The sequence below is a fragment of the Sus scrofa genome, chromosome 1, assembly GCF_000003025.6.
Source record: "Sus scrofa isolate TJ Tabasco breed Duroc chromosome 1, Sscrofa11.1, whole genome shotgun sequence".
NCBI lineage: Eukaryota > Metazoa > Chordata > Mammalia > Artiodactyla > Suidae > Sus > Sus scrofa.
The window spans coordinates 237,571,005-237,586,009 of record NC_010443.5 but is presented as its reverse complement, the minus strand read 5'-3'; the positions used below and the strand labels follow the sequence as shown (position 1 = coordinate 237,586,009).

At 53.4% G+C, this 15,005-nt stretch overlaps 1 protein-coding gene across 5 annotated transcripts in view; it reads left to right on the top strand.

Annotated features, from left to right (window-relative positions):
• PAX5 (paired box 5) overlaps positions 1-11,072 on the top strand; it is a 210,517-nt gene extending 199,445 nt beyond the window's left edge. For all 5 annotated transcript variants that reach the window (XM_003122019.6, XM_021066090.1, XM_021066095.1 and 2 more), the window contains one exon: positions 4,307-11,072. In XM_003122019.6, coding sequence (XP_003122067.3) covers positions 4,307-4,383 — 77 coding nt within the window. In that variant the 3' untranslated portion in view covers positions 4,384-11,072. The remainder of the gene's footprint in view (positions 1-4,306) is intronic.

Here is a 15,005-nt window from a genome sequence, read left to right as displayed (position 1 = left end):
GCACCTGTGCCCTGGCAGCAAGGGCAGCTGGGAGAATGAGTTCTGACTTCTAACTGAAAGAGGCGGGCCTCAGACCACAGAAGGCTCTGCAGACACAAGAGAAGTTTCAACAACATTGGGGAGTTCCTGTCGTGGCACAGTGGAAATGAATCCGACTAGGAACCATGAGGTTTCGGGTTCCATCCCTGGCCTCACTCAGTGAGTTAAGGATCCAGCATTGCTGTGAGCTGTGGTATAGTTTGCAGACATGGCTCGGATCTGGCATTGCTGTGGCTCTGGCGTCGGCTGGCAACAACAGCTCCAATTGGACCCCTAGCCTGGGAACCTCCGTATGCCGCAGGTACAGTCCTAAAAAGACAAAAAAAAAAAAAAAAATTGGGCTGTTACAAACATGAGACATGGTCCCTGCACTGCCCACGTCTGTAACCTGGGGGATCATAGCCAGGTTATCAACCAACCTGGCCCTCGTTTGACTCAGGTATAAAATGAGGCTCATGGCCACTGGCAGCTTCATTCAAGTGGAAGCTGAACATGATGCTCTCCTGAGGCCCTGAAAGCAGCGATCCCACTTTCTTGCAGATGAGGGAGAGGCCGGGCTTGCTCTGCCATAGTCTTACAGATAAGTCCCAGGCCGGTTCCCACCTACCAGCCTGTCCTTCCCCCAGTGTCCTCAGGAGTTTAGCTGAAAGAATCCCACTGCGCTGGGGAAGTAGACTCTTTCTGCTACTCGGGGAGGGTGCCAGTGGGGAAACCCGCCTTGAGGTGTCTCTGTGCTCTGCTAGTTCAGTGGCAACTGGGGAAACATGTCAGACACATCCCCGCACCCTGCCTATACCTCATCTGGCCTGATTGAAGCCTCCTTCACAGACACACGACTAAAGTGAGGATGGGCAATACTGCCTAATGGAGCTGCAGGCCAACTTTTCAGGAGACCCTCCCTCCCTGCTGGGCTTCCTCCCCAGGAGCTGCCCATGAGGTGCCCAGGCATGGCCCCGCCTGAGCCCCGGATCCAGCATCCCGCCAGGGCCCCAGGAAGGCAGGGCCATGGGCTGGCAGCAGGAAGAAAGGCCAGACTCGGTCAATTAGGATTGGAACAGGAGTGCCTGTGGCTTCCGTAAAGGGATTAGAGAGCGAGGGGGAGCCCGAGATGACTATGTCAAGAAGTAAATTGATGATAATGTGAACGAGAGAGGAAAAATGACAGAAGAAAGGACAAGTTTATTCGCCATGGAGGTCTAATGGGCACCAGGAAGACAGAGTGCTTTGTGAGCCAATGTTTTCATTTCCCACAGTAAATGCAAGTGTTTTTGATTTTGCTGTGGGGCCCTCACACTGACGCTGCTGGACAGCCTGGCCAAGAGATCAGGCTCTGAGAGGGGAATGTAGGAGCCCAGGGTGAGAGCTGCCCCCTGGGAAGCTCAGAGGCCTGAGGAAGGATGTCCTGTCCCTCATTTGTGGGGACAGCCCTTGTGGTTTTGCTGCTCCTGTGCCATGCCCAGACCTGTGGGGCTGGGCCTCACCAAACACACACACACACACACACACACACACACACACGTCCCTCTCACCTGGGCCCATCTGAAGACAGGACACAGGGCTGGCGCTGCAGATGCTCTGTGGGTGACTGTCCCCATCATCTCACAGAAGAGAAAGCAGAGGAGACTGACAGGGGACTGATTTAGGGCTCCAATCAGGGAGGTGACAGGAGGCAGGAGAAAAATCCATCTCTAGGAATACTTCAGCATGGCACAGGCACCCACGCCTTCTGGAACAGCACAGCAGGGCACTGCCTGCTCCCTGCCCCCCGACCTACCCCATCACTGCTGCCCGAGCCATACTGCCTTCCTGGGAGGGAGAATTATATCCGCTAATTGGGGCTGGGTTTGGCGGGGCGGTGGCAGGTGCTAATCCTGCCCTCTTGGTTACGTACTGGCAGTGTGCCCTTGAACAAACTATTTTCTCTGCGCCTCAGTTTGCTCATCTACTAAATGGAGGCAATACGAGTGCCTACCTGATAGAATTTAAAATGGTGAACATTTAGAGTTAAAGGATATAAAGGGCTCCGAAAATTGTCCATTTCCAGAGCCCTCATATAGGCCCACTGTGACCCTAACCCCTTTTCACAGATGAGAAAACTGAGACTCAGGGGAATGAAGCCACTTATCCAGATCACTCAGCCAAGAGTGGTAGAGCCTGACTAGCGATCTTCAGGTCTTGGTGTCTGGTTACGGCATGTGGGAGAATTGCCAGGATTTGTTAGGATTTGGGTGAGATTTCGGAATGAGTCTCCCCACCCAGGAATTAAGAAACGTACTATTTCCGCCCCAGCAGGTATGGGGTCTACAGTAGCTCACAGGACTCCAGCTGCTGTCCAGTTGGATAAACACGGCTGTACAGGCCCTGAACTGTGTCATGGCAGGAGGAGTCCTGAGCCAGGGGCCAACGACTGGAATTCCAGGCTCTGTGGCTTTGGGCACATGGCTGTGGTTTGCTGAGCCTCAGTCCCCCCTCCTCCCCTGTAAAAGGAGGTGATGACCTACTGACTCTAAGTCATATGATTCAGAGAATGTGCTAGTCTCTCTGAGCCCCACAGACCCTTCTGTCCTTGGGGAGGAGTTTGTGTACAGAGCAGGGCTCCTGGAGACCTCATCCAAAGCGTGCAGCCCAGAGACAGAGGGAGGAACCCAGCATCAGTACAAGAGGCCCCACACCCGAACTGTCCAGAGCAGGGCCGTACCCTGCCCTTCTGCCACGTACTCACGTGTCCAAATCTCCATGTCTTCCAAGTTCATCCCAACCCACTTCCTCCAGGAAGCCTGGCCCTGCCAGCATCATCTTGCATCCCTAGAGCTCTTTTCCCAGAGCTCTCACATCCCCTTCCTGACTCTGAACACTGGCCTGTGTTTGTTCATCATTGCCCAGCGCTGCACCCAGGAGGCTTGGAAAATAAATGAATGATTGGCCAGGGTCTATGCTATTGTGAGTTCTCCCAGTGCTGTTGCTCAATTACTCAACAAACCTGGCTGAACACGTGCCACTTGCAGGGCTCTAGTCTGGGGACTAAAGATGGGCCCTGAGCAGAGCAGAATTCAGCCCTTGCCTTTGTGGGGCTCTCTGTGCAGGGGGGAGGAAGCATGGAGAGAAGTGATCAGAGCACACCATTCAGCCTGCAGCAGAATATGGGCTCAGGACAGGGGGCATCTCAGAAGAGGAGATATGGGCTCTGAGACTTGAAGGAGGCAGAACTATTCAGCAGATAGGAAAGGCGTTAAGGTGTAGCCAAGGTGTCCTGGACAGGAAGCAGAGTGTGGAAAAGGCACAGGCTTGCGAGTGTGATAAAATCGGCTGGCTCTACCTGCCCCGTAGGTTTATTTAAAAAAAATTTCTTTTTTTAATGTTAGGGCTGCATCTGCAGCATATGGAAGTTCCCAGGCTAGGGGCCAAACTGGAGCTGCAGCTGTTGGCCTACACCGTAGCCACAGCAACGTGGGATCTGAGCCGTGTCTGTGACATACATCACAGCTCATGGCAATGCCGGATCCTTAACCCACTGAGTGAGGCCAGGGATCGAACCTGCATCCTCATGAATCCTAGTCGGGTTTGTTTCCACTGAGCCACGATGGGAACTCCACCCCGTAGGTTTAAATGAGCCCACACATGCAAAGGACGTAGCGGGCTGGGGCAGGAAGTGCTCAGCCAACAGGAGTTGCCACTAGCGCTGTGGCATATTTGAGATGGCTGCAGGGTTCCATTTCCCGGGAGCAGAATGCCGGAGTGTGAGCGGGAGGGTGGTAGCTGTGGAGGGACATCAGAGGTCAGCAGAGCTAGGCCACAAAGCTTCCCAAGACCAGGCAAAGAAATGGGGACTTTGCATCCTCTTGGTCAGAAATGGGCAAACTTTTTCTGTAAAGGGCCTGCTTATAAATATCTTAGGCTTTGCAGGCCACATGGTCTCTGCTGCAGCCTCAGCTCTGCTGGAGTAGCATGAAGGCAGCCACAGACAACACAGAAATGAATGGGCAAGGCCAGGCTCTAGTAAATCAATAATTACCAAGACAGGCAGCAGGCAGGATGTGGCCCCAGGCTGGCCACCCAGCTCTAGGTGGTGAGGAGGCCCTGAAACCCCAGAGCAGGCAGTGGCTCTGATCAGGGACTGAGATCTTGGTGAGTGATGACAGTGGTCTGGACTAGGGGAGGGGGAGGAAGGGACAAAGGTGGGGGACCCTGGTGGAAAGGGGACCCCAAGTATGGAGTTGGGGGCATAAGGTCTCCCTCCAACCTCCGTGGCCTCTTCTGTCTCTTCCAGGCTCCCCGTACTATTACAGCGCCGCTGCCCGAGGAGCCGCCCCCCCTGCAGCCGCCACTGCCTACGACCGTCACTGACCCCTGGAGCCAGGCAGGCGCCAAGCACTTATGACACATATCACTGAAGGCCATAGCCTCCCAGTCCCCTCCGATGACAGCCAGAGGGGCCCCATGAGACATCCCCCCTCCCCCCGCAGCAGCCCCCTACTCACCTGAAACTCCCTCCTCCTTTTTCCGCCAGGGACTCCAGGGCTCTATGGTAGTAGGGCTCTTGGACTTCTAGATACCTGTCCATTTCTAAGAGTCAATCGATGAGCTTCGCCCCATGGCACCTGGGTCTCTGCAAACCAACAGATTGTTCTGCAGGCAACTGCAGCCCCAGCCCCGGCTGCCAGTCCCCCAGCTGTCTGACCATTTGCCCGTCTTCCTGCCCCAGGCCTGGGAAGGAGAGTTTGCTTTTGTTGCTTCGGTAGCACCCCTGTAAATACCTTCCTGCTTTTTTGTGGACCCAAGGGTCCAACTGAGCCGACTGCCCCCCGCCCCCATGATGCATCCAGCACTCCCAGTGCATCATAGGACATCACAGACCTGTTCACAGAGCACCCCCTCTGCCCTGGGTACCTCTGAAGGTGGATGTGGAGCTCTCCTTGAGACCAAGGATGCCCACCCGGGGGCCCCAGCTTCCTGCTCATTGCTACTTCTTTAATATCCGGACTAAGAGTCTCACTGGGCTGATTTTGCTCTAAGCACCCCCCCCAAGACCCCTCCCCAAGAGAAACACACCTTGGGGAGACGCCCTGGCTTCCTGCCTCATTTCCCTGGGCCCAATGCAGTGCGAGCAGCTCTTTTCCATATCGAAGGACTCAAAGAGAACTGTCTGGGCGATTCCTCAGCTACTGTTCTAAAGTAAGATGTCTTCCCAAGTGCTGATTGCATGATGGACTTGGAACAAGAGGGCTGGTCAGGACCCAGGAGATGGTGGTCCAAGGCGGGGCCTGAGGCTCTCCTGACCCCCCCAGCCCCTGGAACCACTGAACTGAACTGGCATGCGTTTTCGGAGGCATGCTTAGGCTCAAAATCACACTGGACACCCACCATGGACATTTCTCCTACCCTCCAGGATGCCAGGGAGAGGATTCTGGGCCAGCCTGTCCCTGCCACGTAGACAGTGATTAACAAAAAGGACTGTGCCTGGACCAAGGACCGCACATATCTAGAGCAGCCAGCCAGAGCATCCTGACCAGCCCCTCCTCGCCCTTGTGGCGCCTAGTACGCAGCTGGGAACCGAGGTGCCCGGGTGGGGCGGACGCCCGCTTTGCATAGTGGGTACCTCCCTGTTGATCAAGGGGCTGGGATGGTCAGGGCTGCGGCCAAGGACCTCAGCAGCCTGGAGGGGTTGCTGGGAGAACTCCCTGTAAGGCTGAGGGGTCAGAAACAGCCACCTGCGAGGATTTGGGAGACAGAGGAAAGCTTCCTGGGAGAGGAGCAGGACAGGCAGTGAGGAACCGGTATGTGACCTGGGAATGGTTCAGAAACGGGGGAGCCTGGGGCCACCATCTCTTTGCCGGGGGCCTCAATTCCTTGCACGGTGTCTCTTGGCGACTCACAACAGCCAGGTAGAGGACCCTGCCAAATCTGGGCTGATGTACAGCCATGACAGTAGGCTTTGCCATGGCCTGTGACAGTGTGCCCCGTGTCTGCATGTCACCATGTTGGCAAAGAGCTGAGACAGAGAGAGCTCACACTTGAGGTTCTCGGGCCTGAGAGGTCTTGTCCTGGCTGCCCCTCTGCCTTGCTGTGGGATCTAAGGCAAGACCCTTCACCTCTCTGAGCCTCAGCTGCCTTAGTACAGCAGGGTCCCCTGCAGGGCCCCCTAGTAGCTCTCCCCTTCCCTTACTTTCTCCCCAGATGCTGGGGCTATGACAGGGGCACCTGGGGCAGGTCTTCCACTGCTGAGCAGGCCTGGGGGTGGGCACCCGAGTCCTGCTAATATTTGGACCAAGAGAAAAACAAGAACACCTTATGGGGTGAGAGACAGTCTTGAGGAAGACCTAGATCAGCTCCCCTCAGGGGAAACTGAGGCCCAGCTTGGGGGAGCCCAGGTCCAAGCAAGGAGGCAGAGGGGCCCTCCTCTGGCCGCCACTAAGTGCTGCCCCCCTCTACACCTTACAAGGTGCTGGGATGGAAGAGGAAGCTGAGGCTCAGCAAGGTGGAGTCCCCAGGCAGTGGCCTGCAGAGAGGAGAGGCTGGGACTCAAGCCCCTGACCACAAAGCGATCCTCCCACCCCCGGGGTGGGAAGCTGATGGCGAGGGTGGCAGACAAGGTGTCCCGGGGCTGTCAGAACGGCCAAGGAAGCCCAGTCACACAGGGCAGCGGTGGAGCCGGTGAGCTCAGGGCAGGCACGGCCGCCCACTGGAATCTGCTGTGCAAGGAAGGGAGGTGACCGGGGCCAGAGCCCGCCTGCAGGAGCCCAGGTGAACCGACTCCTGCCTCCACCTGCCCAGCGAGTTAGGAGAAGGTATGTTACGTGGCTTCTCCCTCCTTCCCTCCCTTCCAGAGAAAGTGGTGGCGGCTGGGGTCAGCAGCAGGGGCCTCTTGGCCTCTGTCACCCTCTGGATCCTGGTCGCTCCTATGGTCTCAGGCTGCAGGGAGGAGGTCAGAGCCCCCCAGCTGGCTGTCTAAGGCACATCCAATCCTTGCTCAGCAAAGCCCACCGGCCCCAGGCACACCCCTCTCCCCATCCTGTTCCTCCTCTTGACCTGTCATGAGCTCCCTCTATGCCTTTCCTCTCTCCTCTGAGGCTCTGCGGGTCCTCAGGCTGCATCTGTAATGATTAGACAAGCACTCGACCCCTGGGCCGCCAGGCAGATGCACAAGTGCACACGGATGACATGCATGTTCCCACACACGTACCTGCTCTCGCCAACTGAGTTCCCACGCTGACCAACTGAGCTGCCTGGGAGCTTGGAGAGGAAGGTTCCAAAGGGCACAAGCCGTTGAGTAGATGCCAGAGAATTCTGAATGGAAAACCTAGGCCAGGACTTTCACCAGCATCGCAGCGGGAGGCCTGGGGTGTTCCTCTGTGGGTCTTCAGCCCCGTGTTCCAGCTCTGACTTTTGAAAAGGACATTGTCGATTTTGCAGAAATTTTTCATACCATTAGCCTCTCTGCAACCTAGAACAATTTGATGACATATCAAACCCACCATCCCTTTCCCAAGGCGCCTTAGGGTTAACCCTTTCATAATGATGTTTGTATGGTGCTTTGCAATTCTTGACCATCCCATGGGGCAAATAGCACAATGCCCATTTAACAGATGGGAAAACTGAGACTTGAGGTTCACATGGCAAGATAGAGGTAAAGAGAATTCTCAGATCTCTAGGCCTCATTCTCTCTCCACATTCATGCTCCTGTCATGGGAATGTATGGCTCAGAAAAATCCTTTAATCCCCTAAAAACCCCCAGACCTACAATGAAACAAACAAACAAAACGAAATGAAACAAACCAGGGACTCAGAGGCTGAGGCCGGATAGAGGGGCCGAGGAGTTGGTGGCTTTGCTGGTCCAACTTTATTCCCAAGAGCACTGAAAATGCAAAGTTTTTGCCAGATTCATGCCAAGTCTAGTGAGGTTTCATCCACACTCCTTCCTTGCTGCGCCTGAGACTCAGAGGGAACTGGAGCTTGTCCAAGGCCACACGGCAAGCCCTGACAGGCCCTGGATGTGGACCCAGCTCTGACTCCCAGGGGCCAGGGCTCCAGTATCAGGAGATGTCCCCACCCTCCTCTTTTCTTTGTCCTTCCTGCTGTGGAACAGACTTCAGATCTGGCTGTGACAATATGCAGGAATCCCCAGATTCAGGCCATCGGGGCTGCCCAGAGCCCTGGGAAGCACAGATCACCACTTCAAGGGCCCTCGACCTGCTGCTTCCCAGACCAGCCAGGTGGGGTGACCTTGCCATGCTGCAGGGCTCAAGCAGCATGGGTGGTGGGGGCTTGCCCTACCCAATGGCATTCAAGCTGGACAACTTTTATGAGACTGATGCACTACCTACTGTGCTAACTAGGCACCTCAAGTAGGACAACTTTTAAAATGCTCTGTCACCCTCAAACAAAACCAGAAAAGTCTGTGGGTGAAACTGGACCCACTGGACACCAGCTTATGGCCCCCCGTCTTTGTCCAACCCTCCCTTTCTTGTTCACATCCTCGTCCTTCATTGCAGATCTGGGGGACATGGGAGCCCGGAGAGATAAGACATGAGATTCCTGTGGTCCAGCAAGTCAGTGTCAGGAACAGGCATCCCCAGTTCTTACCTGTTCCCTCCCTCATCCTGGGCTCTTAGGGGCTCTTTGGGCTTTGAAGGTGGGAGGGGTGGAGCATCAGAGGTGGGAGGGATGGGGGACTATTGGCTTTGAGGGGAGCTGAGTGCTGCCAGGGTCTTTCACATGTCCAGGGAACAGCCCCAGATGTGGCCACGAGGCACTGAGGGGTGACATCGCTTTATGAGAAGTCATATCCCAAAGCTCCCGCTCTGCCTTTGACAGCCTCTGGCTCCAGCCACCCTCTTTTGGATGACATTTCAGTTAGACCTGAGCTCCAAGCCATGGAGAGCAAATATTAAAATTAAACCAAGCACTCCTGATAAATACTTGGAAACAGGTTATGTCTGAGACACAACTGCTCTGAGAGTAGAGAAAAATCCAGGCCCCTTGTAGGCCAGGCTAGAGTGGCTGGATCCACAACCCTGGGGCTAGAGCAGCTCCCCAGGGGCCCTGATAAGAGGTAGCTTAGCTTCATCACCGATACAGGAGCCACCTTTGATGGTTTCCAGGCACGCACACCAGTGCTCCTGGAGAGCTCATTCCTTTGGTTCTTTTGGCCTCAGAGAGCGCCAAGGCAAGCGTATTTCTTAAAAGCTAACAAAATACATTCCTACAAGTTGGACAGTCAGGCCACGACTCCCAGCCTGCATTCTGCGCCCCCTCCCAGCAGCCCCTACAGCCCCTTGTCCCCCGTTGCCCCTGTACCTCAGGATTCCCTCCTGCATATTCATGGTGGAGCCACAGTGTTGATCCATACTTCCCACTGTCAGCACGGCTGCGTCTCCAGAGTGGTGGCCTGGTCCCAGGGGGCCGCTGCAGAGGACTGGGAGCGAGTCCCCTGCCCGCCTGCTCTCCTGACGAGGGGGCTGCTGCTTCTCTGACATGGGCTGCTCGCCGGGAGCAGGCTGGCGCCAGGCTCTCTTTCATTTGCTGTAATTTCTCAACACCAGGGTTCCATTCCTGGATCAAAGGGGATATTGGGGTCATGTTCCTGCCATTCTAGAGTTTGAATCCATATGTTCCCAGGGGTCCTGTTTGGCTCATCTCCAAGTTAAGGGTTAACATATAACTACCATTCTCTAAATCTCTTCTGCTCCCCGCATCTCAGACCCCTGAGGCACACAAGGGGAAAATGCAGCAGTTTATCTATTTATTGAAGGGATCTTGATGGCTTCAGGTGGTATATTTAACCTCTGGGCAGGAGGGAGAGGGCAGGAATCCTGCCCTATAGTTTTGGCCAGCTCTGAGCATGGCAGGGAGGGAAGTGTGTGGAAGAGCTGGGGAAGGGACACCTGGGCAGTTACGTGCCCTACTCCCTGACTCCAAGGCCCGGCTGGAGGAGGCTGGGCTGCAGCCTCACCCACCCTAACCTGGGCTCACACACTCCTGTGGCCGAAGGGCCACCCTTATCCCCCTAATCGGCACACTCATAACCACATCCCCCATCTTCTCCAAAAGCACCATTAGGAACGAGTGATTTTGGATGATGGATTTTTGATTTACAAACGGTGCATTTCCCTTGGAGTGGAACAGAAAGGAAACCATTTAATGGCTCCCTTATTTTCAAGCATGAATACATTTTAATGAAACCATTTTATTGTATTTGAGGAAATGGAGAGTTGAACATTCCCACCAATCAATAGCCAATTAATTGCTATAAAGCTAAAAAGAAAATAAATAAGTCCTGAGTCTATTCTAAACACCCTCCAAAGCTCAGAGCCTCCAAATCTGGCCTTCCCCTCCACACGTGCCCACGTGAGGGTACACACACACACACACACACACACACACACACGAGCGCGTGCATGCATGCGCACCCCGACACCTCAGACATACTTGAAACTCAGAGAAAGCACTGAGTCTCCTCATGCCAATTCTTGCCTGCTCTTCTCGCCTTTGGTCAGAGGAGGTGAGCAGACCTGGCAGCAGCCCATCCTGGGGTTCGGGAAGAGGCAGGCCCAGGCCCTGGCCCCCAGCCGCCAGCACAGCATGGAGGAGCAAGCAGTGAGGCCCCCCTTCTCGGCCCCAACTGCTGGGCCTCCAAGTTTGGGCCAAGGGTGGAAATCTGACTCGGGTTTTGCCCTGACTCGCTGGAAGATGCTGCCCTGGTCTTTCACCCTCTAGTGGCCTTTGGACATTGAGTATTTGTAGAAATGCAGATTACATTGCAAATGGAACTCTTTGCCAGGAAGACATATGGATTTTGCTTTTCATTCTTTGAGACAGTTGACGTTGTCTTAGGGACTGACCTTCCAGCATCAAAGAAATACATATCTACTGTATCCGCCAAAGTTTGTGATGCCTGCATAGACGCTTACTTGTTAAAAAAAAGAAAAAGTACAAAAAAAGTACAAAAAAAAAACCCCCCCCCAAAAAAAACACCACAATTGAATTGCCTTTGAAAGTGGGAGATGATCTGTCTCCAACAGATTGAAAAAAAAAAATGCTTCTTAAAAATGTGTATGTTTTGTATTCTTTTTTTCTAGTAGAAAATAACTGACTTGAAATATTGGTGGTTTTTTTTTTCTTAGTGACGTGTGTTGCTTTTGTGTGTAATAATATTTGAATGTAATTACAGCAGTGCCAATTTGCCAAAGATGTTGGACATATTTTTCTTTTGTTGGGAGAAGGGCAGGGGCTGGGGGTGGGACTTGGGAGAAAACAGGGGCGGGATTTTGGTTTAATTTTTTAACTTTTTTTTTCTTGTCAAACCTGGAATTTGTGATTTTATCCTAAGTTAAATGGTTGACTGCAACACATTTATTTTAGATTAGTTGGAAAAACTTGCAATAAGATTGGCGTAGTTTCAATATCTGTGTGTCTTTTCATGAGTGACTGTTACTTGTGAAGAATTGATTTTATGTAACCTTTATGTGAGATAATTATTTGTAAATATTTGCCATAATTTTATTGGTTCCTAAAATAAAAGTAATTTTTTAAGTTCAGAAAAAGAATTTGATCTCATTTCTTTTCACAACTTCATAGATGGTCTTTGACAGCTTTGACAAAGCCCGTGGGGTTGTGGGAAGTTGTGTGGGCTCTCCTGATAAAATCGGGATCACAACAAATCTGTGCAGCTAGATGCTGTGCTGTGGCTTTGGACTGTGGCCTGGAGGGATGGGGGAGGAAGAGGCAGAGTCCCCGTCCTCAAGAGGTTCCAAGCAAGCTGCTAGCTGCCTTGGCAGGGGACAGTGATGGTCGAGCCTCACATGGATTTGACTTCTGGTTCTGATTCACTGGCTGGGCAACCTTGGCCGAGCCCTGTAACTTCAATTTCATTAGCTCCAAAATGGTCAGTAACATCCACCTCATTCATCCATTCAACAAAAAGTGGCTGAACATCTATGCTGTCCCCAGATTTGGGGAACACAGTGGAGGACTGAACAAACAAGGATTCTGCTAACACGAAGCTTCTCATCTAGGGGATTCTTGTGAAGGTTAGGACACACGAATATATGCTCAGTAGTGGTGTGTGTGTGCACACACGCTCTTAACTTTGATCCAGGCTGGATCTTTAAGTTGCCTAGAATCCTAGAGGTCTGGGTGTTCCACACACACCACTAACATGCAATAGAGCTCAGAAGTCCCTTAGGCCAGGAGACCCCGTCTTTGGGCTCCAAAACCACAGGCCATGTCCGGCCAGAGCTCAGAGCCTGAGAAGCCATGATCCTTCCATGGGAGGGGCCTTGTCCCTATGCCTTCTGAGCTGAGCGTTTGTGGCTGCATGGGAGCCCTGGGGTGGCTTTCCATCAGGGGGCAGGGCAGCTGCAGCCTGAGCCCTGCCCCTGCTGGGTGGTGTCAGTTTGCAAGGGCAGGCAGGGACCGCTGCGCCCCTTGGCACAGTGTGTGCGACGCAGTAATTGCCAGAGATGGAGTGGGTGAGTGACCGCGTCGGGGCCGAGGGCTGCGACTCATTCATATTTAATAAAGCCGGCTGAGCGGCCTCCATTCATTTCTGCAATGAATGGTGACGAAGGTGATTCCTGAGGGAGAGGGAGAGACGCTGCGCTGGAGAACTGGCCCAGCTCCTTTCTTGCCAATGCTCAGGGCTTGGAGGCACCGACTTCGAAGAGAAGCAGCAGCATTTGGGAACTGAAAATTGGGCTCCAAACCTAGAGGAACCGGTGAGGCAGAGCTAGGCTTCTGTCCCGGATGCTTGCAGCCCTTGTCCCTGGTTCTCCTGGAATAGAGGCCCCATGCCTGCTCTCCTTGGGTATGGAGCACCAGTATCTGCAGTAACCAGGGCCTGTGCAGCCCCCACGTAAAAGCGGAATGGAGGTCTTGGGCAAGGCATCCGCTAAGGAAGGTGGAAATGCCACCCTGAACGCATTCAGGCACGTTCTGCCTTCTGCAGCACCCCTGCCCTCAAAAACCTTCATAAAGGCCGGGGGGCAGACCAGAGGCCTGAGGGCTGCCAGGTGGGGCTTAAGCCTCAGGCCCATTTGTTCCTCCAATTTCCATGGGAGCCAGGCTCCATGCTGGGTGCTGGGGACAGAGGTGACCCATCGAGGGGATGTGGTTACACCAGGGCTGTGAAAAAGGCAGAGGGATAAAGTTCCTAAGAGCCATGGCTGGGAGTCTCTGCTCCAGTATTTGATGGTGAGGTTCCTGATGTGAGCAGTCTCTTCACTTCTAGGTGCCTTAGTTTCTTCATCTGTACAATGGATATAAACCTCATAACACTTATTTGGAGAATGTTACAAGGAACACACGTTGTGCATTGTGTGAGATTTTTTTTTTTTCCCAATGACAGATGTGAGTTTTGCCAAGATGTTTTATTTGCCATAAAAAAGTCAAAATCCAAAATCCAAAGGTCACACTCTGAAGCTTCTCTGAGCTTCTCTGAGCCAGGCTCAGTGCTAGATGTGGGAGGAGGGTTGCTATAGACGGAATGTGTTTCCTCCCCAAATTCATAGACTGAAACGTTCCCCAATGTGATGGTATGAGGAGGTGGGGCCTTTGGGAGGTGCTTAGGTCCTGAGGGTGGAGCCCTCACGAATGGGGTTAGTGCCCTTTTTTTTTTATAAGACTCTGGAGAGCACCCTCACCCCTTCTGCTATGTAAGGACATAGGGAGCAGTCCTCATCTGTCAAGGCCTTGATCTTGAACTTCCCAACCTCCAGTACGCTGAGAAATAAATGTTGGTTGTTCCAACCACCCAATCTGTGCTATTTTTGTTACAGCAGCCCAAACGGGCCAAGACAAGGGTAGAAGGCCCCCGCCGTCTGGGGCAGGAGATATGCGTATTTTAATTCTGGAGGACATCACAAGGTGCCATCCATGGGTACACGGCGAGGTGCAGACTCAGAGCAGAGATTCCATTCATTTGTGAGAAGGGCGATCAGGAAAAGCTTCCTGGAAGAGGTGGCTTTTGAACTGAGCTGTGAAGGGTGGGCAGGATTCCAACAGGAAATTTTCCAGAAAGTAGGAAGGCAAGGCATTCGGGTAGAAGGGACAGTGCCCAAAGCCCCAGGGGTGAGAACAAGGGTGTGCTGGGAGGAGCCAGCAGATGGTTTACCTCTGAGGTAACCATGCACCGTGGCCTTTCCCCCAAGCTGTTTGTAGAGGCTCTGTGGGTGTCCCTGGGTCACAGGTAAGGGCTAGCCTGGGCTCAGGTCATTTCCTAGCAGATGGGGGTGCTCAAGGAGGAGGGGGCAGTGGCGAGTGCAAGCAGAGGGCAGAGACCCTCCTTGGAGGCTGCAGGCGGATTTCCAGCCCTGCAGAGGTAGCAGCCTCTGGACCCCTTGGCCAGCTGTGTGATGAGGGGGTAAGGGGACTCGTCTGCCAGCCTTAGCATGGCTGTGGCCTCCTGCATACACCACCTCCAGACACATGGTCCACCCAAGAGAAGGGGGTTGGCCACTACTGGGAGCAAATCAGGAGGAGGTCCCCCTGCAGGACACACAGTCAGTGTGAGGTTGGACCACAGGGGGCATTAGCACCTCAGGGGATCTTATTTCCTTTGCTAATCAATCTGTCTTTAGTGGACACGCATTATACACAATTTCAAAATAATTCTTAAAAATTTACACCACTTGGAGTTCCCATGATGGCTCAGCGGTTAGTGAACCCGACAAGCGTCCATGAAGACGTGGATTCCATCCCTGGCCTCGATCAATGTGTTAAGGATCCAGCGTTGCTGTGAGCTGTGGTGTAGGTCACAGACATGGCTCAGATCCTGTGTTGCTGTGGCTGTGGTGTAGGCCGGCAGCTACAGCTCCGATTCGACCCGAATTTCCATATGCCGCAGGTGTGGCCCTAAAAAGACAGAAAAAAAAAAATGCATTTGAGGGGACACGATTCAGTTCACAACATCACATGAGAATAAAGAGACCCCTCAGACCTGAGCCCAGCCTGGCTGTGCCTCTCACATGTCA